Here is a 12,734-nt window from a genome sequence, read left to right on the forward strand (position 1 = left end):
AATAAAACTTTATTTCAACACAGCCACACCCCTTCATTTTACACACTGCCTGAGGCTGGTTTTGCACACTGCACAGGGAATGCCAAAATTACTGGCCATCTGGCCCTCTGCAGAAGAAAATACAGTGCTGTATCATATACCTCCAGCTTGTTTTAAAGCAGTAGAAGGTGAAAGATCTCAGCACAAGAAAAACATTTTGTAACTGTGTAAGGGGATGGATGCTACCAAGATGTACTAGAATCTTTTTTGTTTCTCTGTTTTGCTTTATATACACATGTAGAATGACGTACGTTGTAAACCAGAAACAAAGATAATTTTGTGGTCACTTACATCTCAGCAAAACATAAAAATTTTTAAAGAAAGATTGCCACTGGGGGCTAGATGAAACCAGAGAAGCTATAGCTTTTCCCATGACCAAAGAAACAAACCAGAGTCAGACTTTTATCTTAAAAGATACAAAGTTTTATTAAACAAACCTGGAATCAATGGTATCATTCCATAAATTAGACAGCAGTAAAATCTTCCCAGGGTGTGTGTGTGTCTGTATATATGTATACACACACATACATACACAAATCACAGTGATTTTTCATTGTGCAAGGAATGGAGAGGTGTAGAAACAGGCTTTTTTATTTTTCTTTCTTTTTTAAACCACGAGAAGCTGAGACGATCAGGGCTGGGCTCCCAGTATGACTCGAGCAGGAAGGTGGCACACCAGCCCTGGATGCTTCATCCCTTGAGAAAGAAGGAATTTCCGACCGCCCTGTAGAGCCGGAGAAAGCATCTCAGGGAGCCAGGAAAGGCGGCTGGTGAGCAGAAATGCTTCTGATCCCAGTTGCACAACACCACACGTGCCGTGAGTTTTATTTAAATAACACAGGAGTCCACCATGGAACAGCAAAGAGAATATCAACACAGAAGGTCTCCAGACACAATAACTTAGAGGGAACGGTTCCAGAATATTTCCTTTTTGATTATCAAGGATTGCGTGTGGTGGTGACCACACGGGGTCAGCAGGAACAAGCTCGGTATGAAAACATGATGCTTGGTGGAAGCATCGGCCCACCACTCGACCTCCACCAAGACACAGACACACACACACACACAGACTCAAATATATTAATTAAGACAATCGTACACGTGCTTTTTCTCTTTGTTCTTGGTGAGTCAGCAATGCCCACGCGAGTTAAACCGATTAGTCAGAAACAGATAAGAAAGGGTACAGCGTACAAGATGTTTCAGGAGGTTTAGAACACACGCCAGGCAGATGGACCACCGGAAAAAAAAAGAACACGGGCACCTCACTTCAAATCTCCACTGGGAGCGATCAAGAGACTTGCACGATGCTGTCAATTTGTGATGCAAAATCAGAGGACTGGGGACAAAGAGAAAAATTTCCAATCTTTCCAGCACCTGAAGCTACAGCGAGGATTCTGTTGTTACGACGGGGAGTGAGTGCAGTCTGCAGGGTTCACCCAGGTGGGGTGGCCCTCGGTGCCTGCAGAGCAGGGCGTCGGGGTCCTGCATGAACAGGATGGAGCCAAATCTCACAGCTAACAGTGGTTTCCCATCGAGAGGCAACGTGGGTCGTAGGCAGAAACGGCGAACGCAAGTCGAACGACTCAACTGCGTGGGGCTGCCGGTGACTCGGATGGGTGGCAGGCCGGTCCTCAAATGCAGATGCAGAGAAGGAAACCAAACGTCGCCGGAGATGGTGAAAAACAGGTGATGTCAGACCTGCCCGAGGAGCAAGAATGGGAGGAGTTTTAAAGTATCATGATGGTGTGACGTGCGTGCCGGTTATCGGGGTTTTTTCCTTTGCGTATTTTGACAAATCGACAGCAGAAATCATGGGTTTTTTTTTTTTTTTTCTTCCCATTGCTGGCCAATGATACAGGTCTGCTGAGCAGGATATCCCAACGGCCACGACCATAAACAATATGCCGTTATGACCGGCTAGCATTTTATCTCCTTGAGAGTTTTACAGATGGCTCTCAAACCAGGCTGGCTTTATTCTTCCCTGAGGAAAACAAGACTCACCCCGATCCACCTCTTGAAATCAATGCATTTCCTAAAGACTTTACAAGATATTTTTGGGGGAGGTGGGTGGAATAAGGACCATTTTTAAAGTCTTTACTGAATTTGTGACATTGCTTCTGTTTCGTATTTTTGGCTTTCTGATAGTAAGGTTTGTGGCATCTCAGCTCCGCCAACCAGGGGTTAAACTCACATCACCTCCCCACCAACTCTTGAAGGTGAAGTCTTAACCACTAGGCCACCAGGGCGGGGGGTGGTGGGGGAGTCCCGAGACTTTTTAGAGTATTGTCACTTAAGGAGATATTGCCGACTTGTCAAACGGCAGCAAACAAAAAACAGATCTCTCCTTTTCCGGTTCGGAATGTTGTCACGGCGGCCGTGAACTGTCTTCTAGACCTTGCACACTCTGAGTACTTTGGATCCGAGACTCGAACAACACAGAATGCCTCCAGGCAGTGAACGCTTTTCTGGTTGCATGCGGTGAGCCATCCATGTGTGCAAGACTCATTTTGATCGCGCCCAGCACTGCATGACGTCAGACCATTTAATCTACGGCCCAGCCACCAGCACATAATGCGTTCAATAACTAAATGGGTGGCAGGGGTGTGAAACGTGAGGTAAAGCCCGCCTGGCAGTGTTGGAATTCCTCTTCCTTCACAATGTGCTTTGCATGGCTGATGGTCAACGACCATGCTTTTATAAAGAAGCGAGCCATCCGTGGTATTTGAACCTTTGTTTTCCCTGCATACGTCTTCAAAATTAAGGCAACACATGTGCGTCCTTGTGCTGTTTTCATCTCATAAATTACTAGAGAGGAAGAACGAAGCCAAAAAAATATGCATCAGGATCAACATGTGTATTTACAATTTTTTGTATTGTGTTCAAGAAAGGTGTTTCATTTATTTCGTGTTTTCTCAAGCATAAGGCTCCAAAGAATACTCATTTATTTTTATAGTCAGAGGACACAGGACTGAATGCGTTTCCCCGTGGAGGCTGTATCTCTGCGCAGGTTCGCGCTGCTCATTTAACCTTCTAACATTCAGTGATGTAACAGTTCAGAAACGGCATGATAAAACTTTAGTCCCAGTTGGCTCACCGTTTAATCCAAAGAGCATGTGGTGATTGAAAAGTTACAGACTCAAAATAACAGTTCTCTGGGAACGTTTATCCAAGTGCACCCTTTGAAAGTAAATTTTTAATGAGCTGCCCATTGTAAGGTCCGTTTTAGTTAATCCTGGACTCACTCTCACCTACGGAATGGACCGCTCTTTGAAGATGAGGTCATTTATGAGAAGGGGGTGATTTAGTGCCTTCAGCTCGAAGCTTTTATAGGTGTCATTTTTCTTCACATCTCCTTCAAGCACACACAGCCCTTGTCTTCTGATCCAGGAGTTGCTGTTGTTGTTCAGCTGCTCAGTTGTGTCTTTCTGTGACCCACAGACTGCAGCACGCCAGGCCTCCCTGTCCATCACCAACTCTCAGAGCTTGCTCAAACTCATATCCATTGAGTCGGTGATGCCATCCAACCATTTCATCCTCTGTCGTCCCCTTCTCCTCCCGCCTTCAATCTTTCCCAGCATCAGGGTCTTTTCCAATGAGTCCGCTCTTCACATCAGGTGGCCAAAGGATTGGAGCTTCACCTTCAGCATCAGTCCTTCCAATGAACACCTAGGAAATCCTTTAGATTGGACTGGTTGGATCTCCTTTAGAATGGACTGGTTGGATCTCCTTGCAGTCCAAGGGACTCTCAAGAGTCTTCTCCAACACCACAGTTCAAAAGTAACCATTCTTCAGGGTGCAAATGGTCAAATGTGATAAATACATGTATGTCCTTTGACATTTGTGCTACGTTTAAAAAAAAAAAAAAAAACGGATACTTTTCCCAAACATCAGCTCTCCACACCCCTAGATGTGCCTGCAGAAGCGGGGGAAGCAAAAGCTGGGAAAGACACACTTTTCTGGCCCAGCACAGGAAGGAAACAGTGTCGGCAGCAAAGAACTCACCAGGTGACCCAAGAATACCTGAGTTGCAGAGACCTGAGAAGAGTTGAAAGCTGAGGGCGCACCCAAGCCTTTCTAGCAACATATCCCGAGGACACACTGCCTGGAGCCCTGAGGTCCAAGGAGCTGAACCTTTCTGGGCTGGAAAAGGGACGATGAAGGGCTTGGGGGGAGGGAGGGGCCTGGGAGGTCTACTGACTGATCCCCTGCAGCCACTGAAGGCTCTAGAACCGACTGCTTAAATGCACAGACCTGCGCCGGGCAAGGGCATGGTTGGACCCTACGACTGGATTTTACACAACGGGTTTGAGCCACTCTTGCCTTTCCAGCTGAGTCCCGTTTAGCTTTTTTCCCACAGCAAAGGTTAGAATCAGAAAGCAGAAGGGAAAGAGGGTAAAGAAGGCAGTGAAGGAGGATGCCCAGCACCTCTGACCACGTCCTGCTTCTGGGAAGATGCAAACTTCAACAGCAACACTTGCGCACGGCCACACGCTCGACACCTGGCTTTCGTGATCGACAGGGTTCACAGTCCTCACCCAACCCTCGGACCCAAAGGGAAAGCAAAGCTCAGCCCAGGCTTGTCCGGCACAGGCCCGGCAGGTCTGTGAAACCAGAAGCATAGCGAACACTGCTGAAGAGAAATAAAACCAAGCAGAAACAAGGAGGGTTCAAACGGTTCCATCGTGCCCCTTCCGTTCCTTGCTTTTCCCAAAACCAAAGGGGAAAAGAAAATCATGTGCGTTAAGTTCCTCGAGCCAATGCTGAAAAAAGACTCTTCTGTATTGGGAGATGCAATTTTGGTCTAGGGATTGAACCTGGAATATGAATAGCTAGCCATCTCCCTACAGAGTCTGAAATTTTTTTTAATGCCACAGACAAAATACCTTGAGAAAAGCATTTGCGGTGAGCGGCTAGTCTTGGACTAAAATTCAAACTCACATCTCCTTCCTTTGCCTTCTGGTTTCAAGACCTCAGGCTACCAGACACAAAGCATTAAAAATCCTGCATACAGACTGTCGTAGGATATACCCATAAAATGCATAGAAGATGATAAAAAATGCATATATCATAACTTTTAAAATGTTGTCCAGCAAGAGAACAGATTCATAAAAAAAAAAAAGAAAAGAAAAATCTGAAACATAAATATAATCTCTGGAAAGTAGGAACATGTACATCACAATTTCTGTGCTCCAAGCATACCGCCTTTTTTTTATACACAGACACGAGCAAACGTACAGACACACACACCATTTGTGGTTATATCTGAACAAGTTGAGATTAAACTTAAAAAGTCAAGTCTATGAGGGAAAAAAAAAAAAAAAAACCCAAGATATTCCAGTAGGAACACACAAGGCTAGAAAGAAGAAAACCTGCAACCAAACGAATGTTCAAAGTGTCCTACTGTGCAGCCGATTTCCAGTAGATTAAATAATTCCAGGGCCACGAAGGTCAACAGCTCTGCAGTCTCTTTACACACATCCAGGTGTATACACACGCAGAAGCATCCTTACTCCAAGAAGAAGACAGTTGCCTCCTCGGGTCGGCGTGGGGGCCACTGTGTATCCCAGGCAGGCTCAGATCACCCTGTGTCTGGCTTGAAATAAAACAGAGGATTCGGTTACTTTTCTAAATGTTTATTCTTTTTTATCTTTTGCTTGCGCTGTGTGGCACACGAGATCTTAGTTCCCCAAGTAAGGATTGAACCTGCGTCATTGGAAGCATGGACTCTTACCCACGGGACTGCAGGGAAGTCTGGGTTTTGTTAAGTTTTCAAAACACCTGGGCACCATTTGTCATCTTAACAGTAACAAAAACAACCGCAGCAAAAAAGAAGCCAAAGATTCCTTTCACACCCTTATTGCAAAGACCCACAAGCCTGAATTCTGTGGAGCGAGAATGCCGCATAAAGTACATTGAAAGATTCATTTAAAAGGTGGTGGGTTCTCCATGTTCCATAGAACTAGCCCAACCTCGTCCACAATTTGAAAAGAGACTCAGCCCAGAAGCAAGAGTGGGTCCCCGTTTCCTGGTACTCTGCCATAGGACCTCACCATCAGACAAAACATTTTACGATGAAGAAAAAACTGCAGGGTCCAGACCCGCAATCTAACTCTGCTTCTGTTTTGGAAAACAGTTCAATCCACAAGGACCCACCGTACAGCACAGGGAACCCTGCTCTCTACTCTCTTATAGCCGATATGGGAAAAGAATTTGAAAAAGAAGAAATACACGTATATGAAAAAATATATATACATATAAGAAACTTAAAAATAAACAGAATTCAACTGATACACGGCTTGCCGGGTGACTCAGATGGTAAGGAACCCGCCTGCCAATGCAGGAGACCCAGGTTCCATTCCCTGGGTTGGGAAGGTTCCCCTGGCGAAGGGCATGGCAACCCACTCCAGTATTCTCGCCTGGAGAATCCCATGCACAGAGGAGCCTGGAGGGCTACAGTCCACGGGTCACACAGAGTCAGACACGACGCAGCGACTAACACTTTCACTTTCGTATACTTTCAAGTGATATCACGAATGCATGAAATAAAGGGTGCCTTGATATGTCAAAAATCAATACATAAAATAAAGATATACCTTCCAGGCGGGGAGTCCCGAGCTCAGAAATTCTTGAAGACATCCAGCTCTTTCTGTGACACCGGCGGGGCAGAAGTCCAGTCGTTCTCAGGATAGGCTTCGAAGTTGGAGGTATCGTCCTCACTGCACAGCTTGGGGATAATTGGGGGCTGAGGAATCAGCAGAGATACAGCGCCGTGGTTACAGAGGAACAGTGTTCACCAGTAATCTTACCTTCAGCCACGCTTCAGCTTTCCCGCAATTTGCAGATACTGTGTTTTTTTAATAAATCAAAGCTTTGCAGAAACCTTGCCAGTCTGCACCAGGAAGTTGTTACATTCAGGCAAGCCCAGTTTTATCACACTTTTAACACTGTATTTGTTCTCTTTTTTTTTTTTAATCAAAGCTTTGCAGAAACCTTGGATGGAGCAAGTCTGTATCAGGAAGTTATTACATTCAGGTACGCCTAGTTTTGTTACACTATTCAGATAACTATGTTTTGTTTTGGTTTGTTTATAAATCAAAGCTTTGCAGAAACGTTGCAGGCAGCAAGTCTGCACCAGGAAATTGTTACATTCAGGCACGCCTAGTTTTATTGCAGTTTATAGCTCAGTTGGTAAAGAATCCGCCTGCAATCCAGTTCCATTCCTGGGTTGGGAAGAACCCGTGGAGAAAGCATAGGTTATCCACTCTAGTGTTCTTGGGATTCCCTGGTGGCTCACACTGTAAAGAATCTGCCTGCAATGCAGGAGACCTGGGTTCCATCCCTAGGTTGGGAAGATCCCCTGGAGGACAGCATGGCAACTCACCCCAGTATTCTCGCCTGGAGAATCCCCATGGACAGAGGAGCCTGGTGGGCTGCATCCATGGGACTGCAAAGAGTCGGACACGACGACTCAGTGACTTAAGCGCACACACCGTACATACCCTTTTTTTGTTGTTTTTTATGTAATCAAAGTTTTGCAGAAACCCTGCACGGAGCAAGTCTGACCCAGGAAGTCGTTCCATTTAGGCATGCCTCAACCAGTCCATTCTGAAGGAGATCAGCCCTGGGATTTCTTTGGAAGGAATGATGCTGAAGCGGAAACTCCAGTACTTTGGCCACCTCATGCAAAGAGTTGACTCATTGGAAAAGACCCTGAAGCTGGGAGGGATTGGGGGCAGGAGGAGAAGGGGATGACAGAGGATGAGATGGCTGGATGGTCACATCACATCGATGGATGTGAGTCTGAGTGAACTCCAGGAGTTGGTGATGGACAGGGAGGCCTGGCATGCTGCGATTCGTGGGGTCGCGAAGAGTCAGACACGACTGAGCGACTGAACTGAACTGAACATTTAATTACACTTTGTACATACGGTGTTTTTTGCAAGCTGAAGCTTTGCAGAAACTATACATCGAGCAAATCTATCTGCATCCTGCCTCCAACGACACCGCCACACTTCTTGCTCTGTGTCACCTTCTGATAATTCTCACATTTCAAACTTTATGATTATACTTGTTGGGTTGATCTGGGACCACTGATCTTTGATGTAACCACTGACATTGGTATGTTTTGTTTTGTAATTTTTCAATTAAGGTATAGATGTTCTTGAAGACTCTTTGCCACACCATGGACTGCAGCATGCCAGGCTCCTCTGTCCATGGGATTCTCCAGGCGAGAACACTGGAGTGGTTAACCAGTCCCTTCTCCAGGGGAATCTTCCTGACCCAGGGATCGAACCGGGGTGCCTGTATCGCAGGTCTCTTTACCAACTGAGCCACCGGGGAAGCCCAACTCTTCAGCTCAGGTCTTCCCTCTCAACACTGTGAACTTCACTTATTCACGATCTGAATCACTTCATTAGGTACTCATCCTAAGGAACCAAGCCACAGACTCAGAGCCCGCGTCTGTGTCTGAATCACTTCATTAGGTACTCATCCTAAGGAACCGAGCCACAGACTCAGAGCCCGCGTCTGTGTTCAGGAGAGCTTGAGGCTGCCCCGGGTGCGAGCCGCCAGACTGGACGAACGGCCGTACCTTCAGCTTCCTTTCGGGGACCGCGCCCCAGTCCACGACCCGGAACCATCGGTGCTGTTTGACGTCCTCGGCTCCGTTCTGCAAAAAGGAACAGCCGTCGTCAGCGCAGAGAAGGCCGGCAGGACAGGAAAGTGCGTAGCCCAGAAAAGCTCTGGATGATTCCACACAGAGAGAAACAGTGATTCGCTCTGACTCGAGCCTTTGTCCCCGGACAAACCACCAAGGAAGGCATGTGAGCATCATTATATGCTTTTGCTCATTATAGGAAGAAATGCAGTCGTGGTGTTCAGGCTTCCCTGGTGGCTCAGGGGTAAAAGAACCTGCCTGCCCAGGCAGGACACGTGGGTTCCATCCCTGGGTCGGGAAGATCCCCTGCAGGAGGGCATGGCAACCCACTCCAGTGTTCCTGCCTGGAGAATCCCATGGACAGAGGAGCCTGGTGGCCTATACTCCATGGGGTTGCAGAGGGTCGGACACGACTCAGTGACCTAATAGCAACAATATGCTGTTCACGCATATCCTGCTCTGGACCACAAAGACCAAAGGGTGATTATGGTTCAGGCCCTCCCCACATAAAGCGGTATTTTCACCTTGCCAATTTCCTGCAGCTGAAGCTTTGCTCATTGTGTGTGTGTGTGAGTGTGTTAGTCGCTCAGTCATGCCCAACTCTTTGCGACCCTATGGACTGTAGCCCCGCCAGGCTCTTCTGTCCATGGGGATTGTCCAGGCAAGAATACTGGAGTGGGTTGCCATTTCCTTCTCCAGGGGGTCTGCCCAACCTAGGGATAGAACCCGGGTCTCCTGCATTGCAGGCAGGAAGCTTTACCACCTGAGCCACTTTACAAACGTATAAAAGGAGGTTCACAAAATGATGTCATTTGCTCACTTTGGGCCAGAGATTAAGTCACGTGACTACGATGCAACTCGAGGATGTCACACTTGAGAGGTGGGTTTTGCTTTTTTTTAAAGACTTTGCAGCGAGTGGGATTTTAATTCCCCAAGCCGGGGTAAGAACCGCGTCGCCTGCAGTGGAAGCCTGGCCTGTTAAGCACTGGACCGCCAGGGAAGTCGGAAACTTCACAGAAGTGGTAGCTACAGGTTACTGGTTCTTTTGGAAGGAACGAACCTGGTCTGTAAAACTGTGGTGACGAGTTCATCATTTTGCAAACATATCGCAAGCCACCCAACTGTCGGATTCAAAGGAGTAAACTGCATGGCGTGTGAATGACGAGAGGGAGGTTCAGGGGGAGGGGACATGGGTATCCCTATGGTGGATTCGGGCTGATTCGTGGCAGAAACCAACATAATATCGTAAAGCAATTATCTATCAATGAAAATTTTTAAAAATATTCAGAAACAAAAAAAAATATGTAAGTAAATAAAGAAAGCGACGATTAGTTAACTTATAGATTGCTGCTGAGTCACTGACTTCTTTGGAGAGACGAGGAGACTCGATTCTGGGTGAATCAAATCTGAAGTTTGGCCAATGAAACGGTAAGACTGTTCTGCCATTGTTGACACGTCTGAAGTCAGATGAGAGGTATTTAAAGTGAGTACCACTTAATACGTGCTGAGACACTCAGTCGTGCCCGACTCTTTGCAACCCCTGTGGACTGTAGCCCTCCAGGCTCCTCTGTCCAGGGGGATTCTCCAGGCAAGAACACTGGAGTGGGTTGCCTTTCCCTTCTCCAGGGGATCTTCCCAACCCAGCAACTGAATTGAGGTCTCCCACATTGCAGGCGGATTCTTTACCAGCTGAGCCACCAGGGAAGCCCAAGAACACTGGAGCGGGTTGCCATGCCCTCCTGCAGGGGATCTTCCCGACCCAGGGATCGAACTCCAGTCTCTTATGTCCCCTGCACTGGCGGGCGGGCTTTTTACCACGAACCTCACGTGGGAAGCTGCTACCGTTCCACACACAGGGATACAAACACTCACCTTCATATTTCCCAGTCTCCTTGTTCTGTCGGTAACAAGCAGTTTCCTGATGAGGTCTCTGTTTGGGCCGGGGGTGGGGCAAGGAGACAGAAACCAGACATGTTGATATGGACCCACGCAAACACAGCAGGTCAACAGCAATAAAACCCACACCACGCGACAAGGACACCCGCCCCGTGGTTCAGTCTTCACGATGGCTAAGCGTCTTCTAGCCTTTCTCACCACTTTTGAGTGCTAAGTCACTCCAGTCCTGTCTGACTCTCTTCGACCCCATGGACTGCAGCCCGCCGGGCTCCTCCGTCCATAGGATTCTCCAGGCAAGAATACTGGAGTGGGTTGCCCTCCTCCGGGGGAATCTTCCCCGACCCAAAGATGGAACCTGTGTGTCTTATGTCTCCTGAATTGGCAGGCAGGTTCTTCACAACTAGCTTCACCTGGGAAGGCCCTTTCTCACCATTATCTGTTTCTAAATAACCTAAACAATTTACGCGATGCAGAGTTGCAACCCAGCTAAGGCGCAGAGGTTGGTCAGATCATCGTAGAGATGAACAGCCTTTGAACATGAGCAGGAGAAACCCTGTCTGCCCTGGGGATGTCTGACCTTCATTTCAAATACACCAGCCAGGCCAACCCCAGCCAACTACACTACGTGTGATTCTATCAAAATCAGTCATCACGCTTTGCCCGGTGGGTCTGCTTATCTGTGGGATTCTTGTCTGGACTCCTTGCCTTCCCAGAAGCAAGGCAAGTATTTTTGTGTGTGCTGGGTCACTGAGATTTCCCTTCTAAATAGCAGACGGTATCAGAATACTGACTCACTGGACATCAACCCTGAATATTCATCAGAAGGACGGACGCTGAAGCTCCAAGACTTTGACCACCTGATGCAAAGAACTGACTCATTAGAAAAGACCCCGATGCTGGGAAAGATTGAAGGTGGGAGGAGAAGGGGACGACAGAGGATGAGATGGTTGGATGGCATCACTGACTCGATGCACGTGAGTTTAAGTAAGCTCTGGGAGATGGTGATGGACAGGGAAGCCTGGCATGTTGCAGTCCATGGGGTCGCAAAGAGTCAGACATGACTGAGTGACTGAACAACAATAAAAAAATCACAACACAGAAAGATAGAGAAGCCTGCATTCACACAGCAGAGGAGGACTCGACACAATTGCATCAAAGCGTGTTTCAAGAAATCATTTCCTTTTATTTCCCACTTAAAAATTTTATTTAAGTAACATAATCGCTCACAGTACTTACACATTATACAAGGGCTTCCCCAGTGGCTCAGCAGTATAGAATCTGCTTGCCAACGCAGGAGATGCAGGAGACCCTGGTTTGATCCCTGGGTTGGGAAGACCCCCTGGAGGAGGGCATGGCAACCCACTCCAGTATTCTCGCCTGGAGAATCCCACGGACAGAGGAGCCTGGCGGGCTACAGTCCATGGGGTCGCCGAGAGTCAGACACAATTGCAGCGACTTAGCATGCAAAGTCATCGATGCCCACACCACCCACCAAACTAGCTGGGAAGAACAAGGGCCTTCTTCTCGAATAACAAAGCTGCTTCCTTATTCAATATGATCACAAACAGCCTTTATTCACTGATGATAAATACACCACTATCTCAAAAGATGTAAAATACGGCTGCAAGTCACAAAGAGGTGAAGTGTCATCCCAGCAGAGTCATGAAAAGCTTTCCCCTTTTTGAGGGGACAAGATGACCCAGCCAAAGAGCATCAGCTCAGCTCAGAGGAACAAACCAGGATGGGACCCAGCTGGGCAGGACGCCTGCACTTGGGGGTTTGCCACGGGCTTTAGAAATAAACACCTCCGATGACCAGAGAAGACAGCTGACTTACTTGACACTGAACTCCAGGTGTCTGGGGAAGTCTATCTTGCCAGCAAGAATCTTCTGATAGATGCCAAAGGCGTTGTCATCGAAAAACGGAGGAAACCTGTTAGAAAGATAAACACGTCTATTTTTAGTGGCCAGTGTGGGGGGGAAAAAAAAAACCACCCCCAGGCTTTATAAGGATGGCTTCCTTCCGCCTGCCATGGGCAGAAGAGAATTTTATTTTGCGGAGTGCGCTTTCTCCTCTCACCCTGGAGTCACGGATGACTCAGGACCAGCTATGCAAGCACGGTTCCAAGAAGCCAAGCATCAAG

At 47.5% G+C, this 12,734-nt stretch overlaps 1 protein-coding gene across 3 annotated transcripts in view; it reads right to left on the reverse strand.

Moving 5' to 3' along the window:
* Positions 1–439: 439 nt before the first annotated feature.
* PRKX (protein kinase cAMP-dependent X-linked catalytic subunit) overlaps positions 440–12,734 on the reverse strand; it is a 59,988-nt gene continuing 47,693 nt past the window's right edge. For 2 of the 3 annotated variants that reach the window (XM_070366385.1, XM_070366387.1), the window contains exons 5-9: positions 12,428–12,523; positions 10,568–10,625; positions 8,630–8,707; positions 6,633–6,781; positions 440–5,632 (exon numbers count right to left, since the gene is read on the reverse strand). In XM_070366385.1, the coding sequence (XP_070222486.1) occupies positions 6,656–6,781; positions 8,630–8,707; positions 10,568–10,625; positions 12,428–12,523 (358 nt within the window). In that variant the 3' untranslated portion in view covers positions 440–5,632; positions 6,633–6,655. The remainder of the gene's footprint in view (positions 5,633–6,632; positions 6,782–8,629; positions 8,708–10,567; positions 10,626–12,427; positions 12,524–12,734) is intronic. The other variant, XM_070366386.1, reaches the window with a different exon arrangement.

The sequence above is a fragment of the Bos mutus genome, chromosome X (assembly GCF_027580195.1).
Source record: "Bos mutus isolate GX-2022 chromosome X, NWIPB_WYAK_1.1, whole genome shotgun sequence".
NCBI lineage: Eukaryota > Metazoa > Chordata > Mammalia > Artiodactyla > Bovidae > Bos > Bos mutus.